Source organism: Myripristis murdjan, chromosome 15 (genome assembly GCF_902150065.1).
Source record: "Myripristis murdjan chromosome 15, fMyrMur1.1, whole genome shotgun sequence".
NCBI lineage: Eukaryota > Metazoa > Chordata > Actinopteri > Holocentriformes > Holocentridae > Myripristis > Myripristis murdjan.
The window spans coordinates 17,872,931-17,885,884 of NC_043994.1; the positions used below are offsets into that span (position 1 = coordinate 17,872,931).

At 38.7% G+C, this 12,954-nt stretch overlaps 2 protein-coding genes across 2 annotated transcripts; one reads left to right on the forward strand and one right to left on the reverse strand.

Moving 5' to 3' along the window:
• Positions 1 to 249: 249 nt before the first annotated feature.
• Positions 250 to 4,482, reverse strand: LOC115372812 (NFU1 iron-sulfur cluster scaffold homolog, mitochondrial). The gene is made up of 8 exons (XM_030070953.1): positions 4,331 to 4,482; positions 3,678 to 3,778; positions 3,457 to 3,592; positions 2,731 to 2,797; positions 2,520 to 2,631; positions 2,354 to 2,417; positions 1,847 to 2,021; positions 250 to 940 (listed from the first exon to the last, which is right to left on the reverse strand). Exons 1-8 carry the CDS (start codon positions 4,393 to 4,395, stop codon positions 872 to 874), a joined length of 789 nt encoding a protein of 262 aa, XP_029926813.1. The 5' UTR covers positions 4,396 to 4,482; the 3' UTR covers positions 250 to 871.
• A 711-nt stretch (positions 4,483 to 5,193) lies between these two features.
• On the forward strand, positions 5,194 to 12,614 carry LOC115372814 (transmembrane protein 150A). Its single transcript, XM_030070954.1, has 7 exons — positions 5,194 to 5,510; positions 8,150 to 8,197; positions 8,287 to 8,349; positions 8,465 to 8,532; positions 8,616 to 8,746; positions 10,356 to 10,533; positions 11,400 to 12,614. The coding sequence occupies exons 1-7, from the start codon at positions 5,446 to 5,448 to the stop codon at positions 11,591 to 11,593; spliced, it is 747 nt and encodes a 248-aa protein (XP_029926814.1). The 5' UTR covers positions 5,194 to 5,445; the 3' UTR covers positions 11,594 to 12,614.
• The last annotated feature ends 340 nt before the right edge of the window (positions 12,615 to 12,954 follow it).

Consider the following 12,954-nt stretch of genomic DNA (forward strand, 5'->3'; position numbering starts at 1 on the left):
TGTAATAAACGGTTACCTGTGTGTCTACCTGTGTTAACTTAAACAGATGGAGAAGGCAAAGTTACATCTTTTTTTTTTTTTTTTTTTTTTTGCCAAAGTCTACCATTCTGGGCTTTTACAAGAATCCTCCGACACTGACTTTACATTATGCATGTATTCACAGCAGGACACCACACAGAACCCAATGCTACGCGAAAGTGCAAATCTCTAAGATAAATCAAGAATACACAAGTTGTTCAGGTCTACATGTGCTTTAAAGAGGTGAATTTCTGTTTAATGTGATGAATCCGTTTATAAGATCAGCCCTAGTGCACAGGATCAGCATAGATACAGCCTACAGATTTTCAGACAGAGTTGTATCCACACCTACATCCATTTGATGAATACAGGCTTAATAATATACTCTAAAAAATGACACATTAACAGAATAAACTGTTCAGTGGCAGCAGTCAACAACTGGAAAACCTTATATGAAGACAAACAACTGGTCGTTCTGCACAAAACAACAGACAATCCATAATCAGCCTCAAAAAGTCTCTCAATATTCCTATCATATGAAAATATTCTTTCAAAATGTAAAATATCAGTATTCATAAATAAATAAAACAACATTTACAGTCATTGAAGCAGAATATTCTGTCATGTAGTTTGGAAAAATGACAGTATTCACATTGGTAACAAGTGCATACAGTATGTACATAAATCAAATACAATAATCAAACACTAACAGTATATATAGATACAAGCAGGAATTCATTTTGTCTCTTTTGACTTTAGTAGCTGGAGGAAGCAGTGCACAGCCATGTTTGTCTACAGTGAAATAGGCTTTTCAATAACAATATTTATGGGTGCAATGGTCAAAGAAGAGGTTTTAGTCTTGCAATTTGCGCTCCAGCTCTGAGAACACCTTTGCATTGATTTCATCCACTTCATCTTCCACCTGGACAAAAAAAGGAAATAAAATGAAATAAAAATGTCAGGTGCAGCTACAGAGAGCTGTAATGAGATATATATTCATTAATATGTATGTTTTTAACATGCTTTTATTCCACACAGTCAATATCATGACAAAACAAACTCTATGGAGTAGTTGAACAAGCATGAACCACTAATGTTATGGGATAAAAATAGATATAGCAGTAAAACACAATGTTCTTCATTTGCTTCTACTCTAGTCCCACATCTTCATTTGTATAAATGATTCTTTTTTAAAATTTTAAATAAGATACTGATGTTGACATATACAGGGTGACATTTTTTTTTTTCAAATTAATTTTTATTATTATTACTATTTTTTCAATAACATAACTGCAGTAGCCACCAAAAGCTGGAAAAGCTGGTTTCAGTGTTTAACCTGCCCTAAAATAATTTAAATATCCACATTGAGGTCATTCATAAGCTATAAAAATGACTGCAGCTGGGATGATCCCAGGAGTTAACTTTAGGCTAAGTTATCAAAAAAAAAAAAAAAAAAAACACCCAACACATGTCAAAGAAAAAAAAAAAAAAACAACAATTAACAAAAAAACAACTACAGTACACACAGCTACTTGTACTTCTTTTACTATGTACATAAACCCCCTGTAAATATGCCATTCCGCCTATAAATATGCCATTCATTCCATTCATTTTCCTATTTATTATATTACGTTACACTTAATATACTTGTACTTAATATACTTGTTTATATTTGTATAAAGGAGTATATATATACTTTTCTATTTTTATTTTATTTTATTTTACTTGCACAGTGCTGGAGTAGTTGCCATCACATTTCACTGCTGCTGTGCATGTACATTCATGCATGTGACAAATAAAAATCTTGAATCTTGATGTTAGAAATTACCTGTTCCACCTCATCTACCTCTGGGATGTAAAACTGCAGCATGTTCTGAATGCCGTTCCTCAGGGTGACCGTAGAGCTGGGACAGCCCGTGCAGGAGCCCACCAGCTTCAGCTTGACTCTGCCATCCTCAAAACCCTTGAAGATGACATCGCCTCCGTCCTCCTGCACCGTGGGCCTGCGTGGGTGAGAGGGAGCAACAGAACGTTTTAGAGGACAGAGAGACACCGAGTGCTTTGTCAGTACAAATGTCCTTTACACCACTGTGAACATCATGAGTGCTGAGGGAAGTAACGATATCTGACTGATACGAGAGGAAATCATGGGTCACCACTGCAGCAACAACACAAAATAGGTCGACTATCATTGGATTTCACATGACATCATCACTATATTCCTAATAGCAATGACATACAAACAGCTCTCTAACTTCAAACTAAGAAGAACTCGACTGAGTTTACCCACTTCTAAAGCAGTATCAAGCTTTGTGCTACTGCTGGCAACAAGTACCTGATTCTTGTGTCCAGAAGCTCTTTAATCATCGATACAATTTCATCATCATCTTCAGAAAGACCTGTAGGAAGGATAATGCAGAGGAAGGGTATTTATGACCTTTATACACCCTGTGTTTATTAAGTAAATAAGATAAAGAATTCAGTGTGTGTGTTGTACTCACTGCTTTCAGGGTGTACTGCCACCGATGTTATGGGTTCCCCACTTTCAAAGAACTTATCAATGGCCTCCAAAGCATGACGCTTAATGTCTGTCCATTCCACATCATCATCTGCCTGAGAGCACACAAAAGACCAGAGGGGTTATCGAGCCAACGTTGCTGTGCAGAAATAATATCACAGAGACATGCTGTGTGCAGTACATGTGGCAAATACCTTAGTGACTGTTATGAAGTCAGGCCCAAAGAATACACTTTTTACTCCTTCAATTTCAAAGAGGATCCTGTAGGAGACATGTTATCACGTTATCAGCTTGTCAGCACTCACACTGCTCTACAAAAAGAAAAACATACCATGTGTTTTGTTAATAACAACTACAACTTGTGCTGGCTTTTATCTAAAGCGTTGCTGGTAGTGGCTACACTGCTTTTTATGTCATTTTTTGTTGAGATAGGGCAATAATTATCAATGCATTTGTAAAAAAAACATGACTACACTGCACAATCGGATATTTTCAATATGTATCCGAAACTGATGCATATTGTAATTAACAAAAGACTCAACATAATCAACACAATTATGTACTCTTCAACCAAGCAACCTCAACAGTGGAGCAAACACATGATATTTTTACTGGTCAAGACAGGACTATGAATTATAAATATAAAAACTCATTGTGACCTTTAGGATAATCACAGCTTTGTGAAACTTAACATCCACAAACTAGATGATAATTCAAACAACAAAATCACAATAAATCATAATATCAAACCAGAATACTAGAATCACAATACATATCGACCGGCACCCAAGTATCATGATAGCACTGAATCAGGAGATAAACATATCGTTCAAGCCCTACTATGAATGGTGTGATGAAAATAAAAAAAACAACTGAAAAGTCTCCGACACAGTGTGTTTTCTGTCATCTTGAAAAAGTACCTGGCAAGGGATGAAGACTCTGCTGAGCTGGGAGAAGGAAAGTCCAGGGTCCCGCTTCCTAGGACAGGTTTACCAGGCAGAAACTTCAGGCTCCTGGGGTTTGGGGTATCTTGTGTCTGGATGGACAGGTGTCGCACTGAAAGACATGGATGAATATTTCTGTGTACACTCTAAAATCACTGTAGAAATGAAGGTGTCACAGTGCATTTAAACTTTCTCACCTGAGAAGTGTGTGGCTCCTGTCACCGGCAGAAGCTGAGGCCTGGTGAAGCTGTGACCGGCGCCCTGTGTGTGGTACTGGCTTCTGGATTTGACTAGAAACCTAGATAAGACATTTATATATCAGTCACCTCAGGGCACTTCTTCACGTTATGTTGTTGAGTTAAACGTCTGCCAGCTATCAAATATAGCCTCCATAAGTGGCTTTGTGCGGATGGATAACTGTGACAGGAGGGTATGTAGCTCTAGCAAATGTTTAACTTTGGTGTTAGCTCAGTTTTACACTCCAGTAAGCCTGGAAATCGGGAAGTTAACGCACTGAAGCAACTGTCGAAACGAAAACGAAAATAACAATCATTTCTGACATTAGCGCTAAATTATGGTGTCAGTAAAGGCATTTAAACGTCAAAGTAAAGTTTACAACAGACAGGAGATAATTTAAACGGTGAAATGTCTAAATGTGAGAGAATGGGATTACGGCGTGACGAGGCGTCGCAGGCTGCTAGCTAACGGTAGCTAGCTCTGCCTCACGTCTGATTTATAACCTTGACTCATTTTAAACTTTCCGCACACTTACAAAGCTTGTCTATATTGCTAGCAAACAGAGTGTTTGGTTACAAAAGCCGAGTCGGGACACAGCTGTGGAAATTCAAACCTAAAGTGAGAGGTATTTCTTGACCGTAACAGCTGGTGAAGACCCCATCTCATGCGCGCCGCCATTTTGTTTGTTTTGAAACGGAGGACCTCGGCCGGTGGACGTCACATCGTCCCGGTCAGCGCTTTCATTTGATTTCGCACACCTCTGCATTTACTGAGCCTTTATTTTTAGAGAGAAAAAATAAAACAAAACTTTTGGCTATTAGGGATGTATACCGACGTCTACACATATTATATGATAACCTATAAGGCTAACAAAAAAGAAGAAAAGAAGAAAAGAAAAAAATCATAATGGAAAAGCTAAAGGATTTAGAGGAAGTTTTGCTGTGCTGATGTCATGCCGTGCATTGATTAATGTGGCCCAACAACAGTTTTCTACATTTCTAATCATTATTTTCTACATGTTATAGTAGTAAGCCTATATGAGAGGATCTGCTTAAAACATAAACATGTAAAAAAAAAAAAAAAAAAAAAAAAAAATGCGATGACAGGAAAAAAAAAATAGTCTAAGAGTCACACACCACTTATAAATGTGATGCTGAACTTAAATTGACCTGTGGTGTCAAATTAAAACCTCTCCTCTTCCTTCTTTCAAAATCAAAACCTCTGTAATTGTCATTTGAAGTCCAGAGGTGCTTAATGGTGCAACATGTGTTGGTTTTCAGTGGAGCTTGACGGGCAGTCGGTGTGGCACAAAACAAACAGTGAGACAGTGTCGAAGACCGGCCCCATGTTTCCTCACATTTTGTTCTGTCAGGGCAGGTTGGTGCTATAAAGGAGTGGCAGAGAGAGAGAGAGAGAGTGAGAGAGAGAGAGAGAGTGAGAGAGAGAGAGAGAGACTCCCATAAAAGCAGGAATGTGTTCTAGGTGGAGGACTCTTTACTACTATAGGAGGAACTGCCTGAGGAGCCTGAATTACACTCACCTCAAACACAGAGAGAACATTTTCTGTTGTGCTGCTGCTCTGTGGGTGAAGATCTACTCAGGCCAGAGGCTGACTGTCTGACTGTACTAAAGGGACTTGCAAGCTCCTGAAAAAGTGATCCAGTGACCGGTTTTTAAAAAACACTTTCCAGGAAGCAAGACATCCCCATTCCTCTTCACCACCAAGACATGGTCCTCTGGATTATCCTCCCTGTCTCCCTGTCGCTGCTGTCACTCGTTGGAACATGGAGCGTGTAAGTTTACCAGGAGTTTACATCTTTTCAATAACACAACAAGTGATGATAGAAAAAGATTTCATTCAAATGATTTTTTTTTTTTTTTTCATGTTTACCATGCACTATTCACTGATTTTCTGAAAGCTTTTTTACTTTTATTATTATCATTCTGTCTACAGAGGCAACCAGAACAGCCTTGGGTTATATATTTATTTATTTATTACAAGTGCAACTTTTATTTATCACATCCTGCTCTGTGCATTTTCATATAGGACAGAGAGAGCAGAACAATCTATCAGTGCATAAAATTTAGCCATGTGGAAATTTACATTCCCTGTGAACAAATAGGTCTATGTTTGACTAAGCTACAGCAAATGCCAGGTTTTGATTAGCCGAGACTTTTCTGAATGACTTGAATGAGCCATTACATACTTAAACTGTTCTTTAGTTTTTATCCTGAAAGCCTACACCTGAAAACTTAAACTTGTTTCATAATAATGTGGCTTTAGGATTATCTACAGTGCTGGTGCTCCATGCAGTGATCTGTTTGAACGGCTCCGTGATTCAGACATCTGAGGGCAGATGTGACGAATGTGTGGCTTTTGTGGTTGATTGTACATTTCTGGCTAATAGCAGTGATACTTCAGTGGAACTACTGAACATGTCATCAGAGTGATTATGCTGACATATTTTACCCATTTTTGGAAAAGTAAGCCGTTAGTAACATTTCCAGGACTGTCTTTCCCTTGAGGCATCTTCTTTTTAACCTTAGTGAAAACCACTGATTTAAAAGGACTGCATATAGTCGGCATCACTGAAAGATTTTGACATGCATTTTGATATATCCCTGAAATGTATGTCTGTAAAAGTCCAAAATGTGACAGCCCATGCAGAATTAATGGTTATTTTAAACAAAATTAATTTCTCACTAAATGTCTTGAGGGTGTTGGAGGAATTTGAGCCTTGACAGATGTGAACAAGCTTGTTTTGTCTGTCACAATATGTGCATTATGCAGACAGGAGTGTCAAGCTTCAACAAGAGACACGTTGCTTCTCCAGCTGACTCATCCATACCTGTAAAGCCATTTGTTTTTACACGTGGATGATAAACATCCTAATCTGCCACTAATGCTCAGTGACTACAAATATATCGAGGCCCCCTTCATGAAGTACCATGGTGCTCTGACGGTCAAATGCCTCTTTAGTGTCTGTAGTGGACAGCCTCAAAGGGAGATCTTGGTATGTGTGGAATTATTGGCATTGTGAGCTGCTTGTTTTCTCATATTTCCACATTGTGTGCTCTTGTCTTGTCAGCCTCTAACCCAACATCCACATGAATCATTTGAGTTAATAGGAATGTGCTAATGCTGCCCGAAAGAGATGAAGTCAAGACTTAACCCCTCATATATACACTATATGAACAATATATTGGGACAGACCTCTTACTTATTGAATTCAGGTGGTTCATTCAGTCCCATTGCCACAGGTGTATAAAATCAAGCAGCTAGCCATGCAGTCTGCCTTTACAAACATCTGTGAGAGAATGGCTCGTTCTAAAGAGCTCACTGAATTGTACTAGTAATGTAATAGGTTGTCTCCGCTGCAACAAGTCAGTTTGTGAAATTTCTTCCCACTTAGATATTCATGATCAACTGTAAGTGGTACTGAAAGGTGGAGGTGTTTAGGAGCCACAGCAAAGTTTACTTTAAGACCACGTAAAGTTACAGAGCGAGGTCGCCAAGTGCTGAGGTGCATAGTGCGTAAAAGTGGCCAACGCTCTGCTGACTCAATAACTGCAGAGCTCCAAATCTCTTCTGGCATTAACGCCACCACAAAAACTGTGCGCTGCGAGCTTCATGGCATGGGTTTCCATGCACACCTTACATCACTGAGCACAACGCCAAGTGTCAGATGGAGAGGTGTAAAGCACGCCGCCACTGGACTCTGGAGGGGTGGAAACGTGTTCTGTGGACGGATAAAGCACGCTTCTCTTCTTCTCTTCTTTTCTTCTTTTCTTTTTTCTTCTTGTCTTCTTCTCTTTATTCTTCTTTGTTCTCTCTGCAGTCCGATGGACGAATGCCAAGAGAACGTTCCCTGCCTGACTGCATTGTGCCAGCTGTAAAGTTTGGTGGAGGAGGGATAACGCTATGGGCTTGTTTTTCTGGGGTTTGGCCTCGGCTCCTTAGTTCCAGTGAAGGGAAATCTTAATGCTTCAGCTCACCAAGACATTTTGGACAGTTCTATGCTTCCAACGTTTTGGGAACATTTTGGGGAAGACCCTTTACTATTCCAGCATGATTTAGCCCCAGTGCACACAGCAGCTCCACAAAGGCAGGGTTAGGTGAGTTTGGTGTGGAAGAACTTGACTGGCTCGCACAGAGCCCCGACCTCAACCCCATCCAACACATCTGGGATGAACTAGAACAGAGATTGTTAGGGGTGTAAAACCAAACTGTGAATATGTACGGAACTGTACAATACACAATACAACCTACTATGTTACAAACACATACACACTTAGCTAATGAATTAATGAATATACTGAAAGTATTTTTATGTTTGTTTTAAATAGTCTAAGTCGACCTTTGAAATTATATTTGCGTAGGTTTTTTTTTGTAATATATATGTATATAAAGTAAATTGCTGTATATTTTCAGGTATGGCCTTGCTTTCTACAACAACCATGTGTGCTCCCTCAGCAGCTGGTAAGCTGTCTCATGAAAAATCTTGTCGATAGTTGATTAGTGATGGATTGTCTTTGTCATTCTCTAAAACCTGATCAATCTGTTGTCAGGGATGGCGAGAGCGCCTGCAGAGGCAATGAAACCACTGAATGTTGCTGGGCCCCCACCATAAGGTAACTAGGACATGTTTGCTTATAGTTTCACCTTTTACTTGCCTTTTCCCATTGAAATCTAATTCTCTGGTGCTGCTACAATTAACTGAACAAATGATTTGATTTCTTGTCTCAGCTCAAGTGGATCCAGTTCACCAGAAAATTCCCTTTTTACCGCCACGATCAGCGCTGGCTCCTTTCTGTGTGAGTTAACTACTGAAGACCTAACACCAGCTGCATAATATATGAGTGATATGTGTTACACCAACTGTGGCTCTCCCCTTTAGTTCTGGTGTTCAGTTTTCTCCACCATGCCCACATCCTGGAGAGAAATGCCACCCACTCCATGCTGAGCAGGTTTGCTCTGGTGTTTGGTGTAGTGGCAGCCATGGGGGCATTCGCAGCCGGAAACTGCAACGTGAGTTATTTTCTGATGAACATGTTTGAAGAAGTTTGATTTATTTAAAATCTGTTTGATGAGGTATTCAGCAGCATTAAATGGCTGCATCAGATTCACAGTGTCAAATGCACACAGCTCAGGCAGAGGTTTGTCCAAGAAAACTGTACACTTTAGCCAGTAAAGCCTTCAGGATATAATGCCACATGTTGGACGGTAAGCAATAAAGCTGAACAACGTCGATTTGCACCTGTATCCAAAAAGCAAACAAAGGTGGGATACTGTTTGTTTTACGTCTACAAAGATTTAGAGCACAACCAAACTTAACAATAGCTACTACACCTCTGCCACACTGTGCAACATATTACAGTTTGATTTAGATTAAACAATAATTTTTTATATATGAGTAATGACATTGTAATTGTGATACTAACAATACAATATCCACGTCAGCACTTTACTGTTCCTGTACTGTACTGTTGTTTTACACAAGTTGAATGGTTCTTTTTTGCATGATGAACCACATTAGAATATTATATTGCTATGTAATATATTGTTATCTGTCTTGTGCATGGTGAACAGGAACTGTAACACCAGACTACTGTGTCTTGCCTCGATATAAACTGGAGTGAAGGGCGACTATGGGAATAGAAATGATAAACCGAATGCAAAAGATTTATTTGGACAGTTATGAGTAGTGATAATGAACAAATCAAACTTACTATAAGATCCCCTGCACTCTTCAGAGCGCTGCAAACAGAGAGTGTTCTCTCATCTAGCATGTTTAGGGAAATCTCACTTCAATGAAATATCCAAATTCAGACACGGTAGTAGATATGCAGCTATTTTAAATGACTACAACTGCAGGGAGTATTTGCCTTTTTAATGTCCTACTGATCAGTTGGCCTACAAATATATACTTTATTCTGGCATTAACAGCATCTATTTAATTTTACTCTGCCAACTACATTGACTGAAAAGTGAAAATGACATTAAAAGACTACTACTGTAAGGAGAGGATTTTCTTGTTCTCGTAATCCTCAGTTTTCTCAATCTGAATTATTTATTTATTTATTTTATTTTATTTTATTTAACCTTTATTTAACCAGGAAGGCCTCACTGAGATGAAAAACAGAGTGTCCTGCCCAAGAAGGAAGCAACCCAAATAAAATAGTTCAACAGGAAACGCAGATAACAGTAAATCAAAAACTACTAAGTTACAACAGATGGAAGAAGTGTACAATTGCATTACAATTACACACTATGCATAAAGACAAGTGTATTGATATAAATGAATAAATAGATAAAAAGGGACAAAACAGGGACTAAAAGTAAATTTAAAAATATTTTACAGCATGTCTGCTTCCCGTTTTGTTGCACCACTTCATACCTGATTACATTTATTGTTTATAAGGCGAATATTGTGAGGTGTGTTCCCACATCAGTTCAGGAGTGAACTCTTGTTCTGGCACATATTGCAGGAGTGACAGCAGCAGGTGTAGGACTTCATATATGCCTGATTGCTAGTCACCCATACTAATAAGGTAGCCATAATTGGGGAAAAAAAATCCACACCTCTATATCTGCACGTGCACTGGTATAATATTCATCAGCTGACTGTGCTCCACAGCCTCGCTACCTGTCACTGCTGCACTACCTGGGAGCTGCCATTAGCTTCATGTGCATCTGTTTCTACACCACCCTGCTCACCGCACTGACCGGGAAGTGTGTGCTCACAGGATTTGAGAAGTTTCTCTACCCACTGCGCATAATCTCCACTGTAGTCCAAGCCATTGTGACCATCTGCTGTATCCTTTCATAAGCCTTGGGGCTAGGTGGCCTGCATTTCTGACTGCTGAATGGTTTGATGATATATTTTGCATAAATCTAAAATGCTCTTTTAGGTTCGCTGACACGTGAGCAGCAGGTATGCTATGTGACCACTGTGTCACCTACAGGTGTGTTGAATCATGCTCTGGTCCAATCTGTTGCACTGTTTACAAAGTGGGACTGGCCAAAACTGCCAGAATAGTTGAAGAGGATAGGCAGCATTTATAGAATTCATAGGATTTTTAACCCTAAGTTACACTTGCCATTTTAAAATAATTAAGTGACATTTGCTCCCCTCTGGGAACTGCCCAGTACAACCAGACTGCTGTGTTATCAGACACAGACAGGTTTAGGATTTCGTGCTTTGCTTTCCTCGTAAAAGTTTTTTGTATCCTGGTTGATACATTTTAAAAAAAAAAAAAAAACTTTTTAATTTAATTCATTCATTTGTGTTAGTTTAAAATTTGTCATTACTAAAACATAAAGGCTTTCAATATAAGCTGCTGAAAATGTCTGGCTCATCTACATTTCCTGGTTTGAGAATCAAGGACAATTGAATTTGTAACTGAATTGCCCTGTGTTGCTACTCATTGTGTTTGATTTAAAGAATATTTTGTGCCAGGGTGGCATTGCAATTTTGTAAAGTTATAAAGGCATTTAGACAGTAAATTCTGGATATTACAGGTGTTGACATGATCTCGGTTCAGTCAGTTCAAGAGGTAATTAATGAAGGCTTTTACAAATGTTCACACATCAATTTATTTAGAAATCAATCAACAGCTGGAGGTGAACTCAAGACCTGCCTCAAACTGTTACATTCATTCTTAACACTTGAATTCCTCAGACACTATTTTGTTTGCGCAGGAGGAGTACTGGTACATCCACCTGTCTGCTGTGTTTGAGTGGACCCTCAGTGTCAATCTGGAGCTGTTTGAGCTCAGCTACGCCGTGGAGTTTTTTTTCTTCTCATCCGCCATGATTTCAAATCTGTTGAGCAAGCAAGAGGAGGAGAAGCCTTTGATGTTGAAGATGACCTGATATGAAGCTGCCTGGGTCAAATGAGTCAAATAGAACAGATGGACTTAATACAGCATCTGAAAAGCAAATGGCTGGACCAATATTACTATTTTTCAAGAGACTCTCTGCCTGGATCCCTGATTCCTACTGATAGATTATATGCCACCTCTTTTTTTTTTTTGTTTGTTTGTTTTTTTTTTGTAACACATTTTCTTTTCTGGGCTTTTTCTGACTTTGAGACTTACCAGCTTGGTTCTTGTGACAGAAACCAGTTCCTGAGCTCCAATTTATCATAGCAGCACATACTGTACCCGACAGCCTAGCTTGCTGTTTTGTTATCTCAGATATTTTCATACATTTATTACGTCAATTATGAGTCACTGTTAGCACATTACAATACAACAGAGGAGACGGTATGTCAGTGATGTACAATACTGAACGCCTCACAGAACAAATATGGCATAACAATGTATCATGTATCCATTTAGTTTTTTGTTTAACAATTTTTTTCTATTGTATACCTTTGTTATTTATGATACTCCGGGTTTTTGTGCAATATATTGGATGTTACCATAATTTACCATCAAATAATAGCAATGAAGGCAAAAAAAATTGGTACCACTTTACAATAAGACTACCCTTAAAGGGTTTATGAATGGTTTATAATAGGCTATTAGATTGTAAACACTTTATACATCATTAATAAACAGTAAACAAGCTGTAACAGTTTTCATACATTGATGCATGTGCACTATTTGGCAAGATCAAGTTACTGCTGCACTGCATCTCATCTGTTGAATCTGATCTTGCTAGATGTTTAGCTTTCTTTACTTTGATCTTGCCAAATAGTGAGCCTGCATCAATGTATGAAAACTGTGTTCTAACTTGCTTACTACTGATTTACAACCTAATTAATAACCTAACTATAAACCATTCAAAAACCCTTTGAAAGGGTAGCCTTATTTTTAAGTGGTACCAAAAGATCATATACCGTCACTGATTGACTTGTTTGATTGCACTTAGATATTTATCAATTTAATAATAAAATACACCAGTGTATGCTGTGAGTAGTTGTCATTTATTAACCACCACCCCAAATAATTTCATGAAATATGACTAACCTGCTTTGTGAGCAAGGCTCATGCCTCTAAAGCCCAAATTCTTCCAAAAGGTTGGAAGCTGCTCAGACCACATTCAGACTGAAGTTGCAACTGCATCATGAAATTCCCATTACGTCATTAGGTCCTGTTTGGTTGGATATTAACGTAAAGCAACTTTGACGGTAAGAGGCACGCAACAATACACACTAATTCAAGGAGGTGACAGAACCTGTATTACCAAGTGCAGTGCTTTAGGCGTTGTCCAATTCCTTTCCATTACAA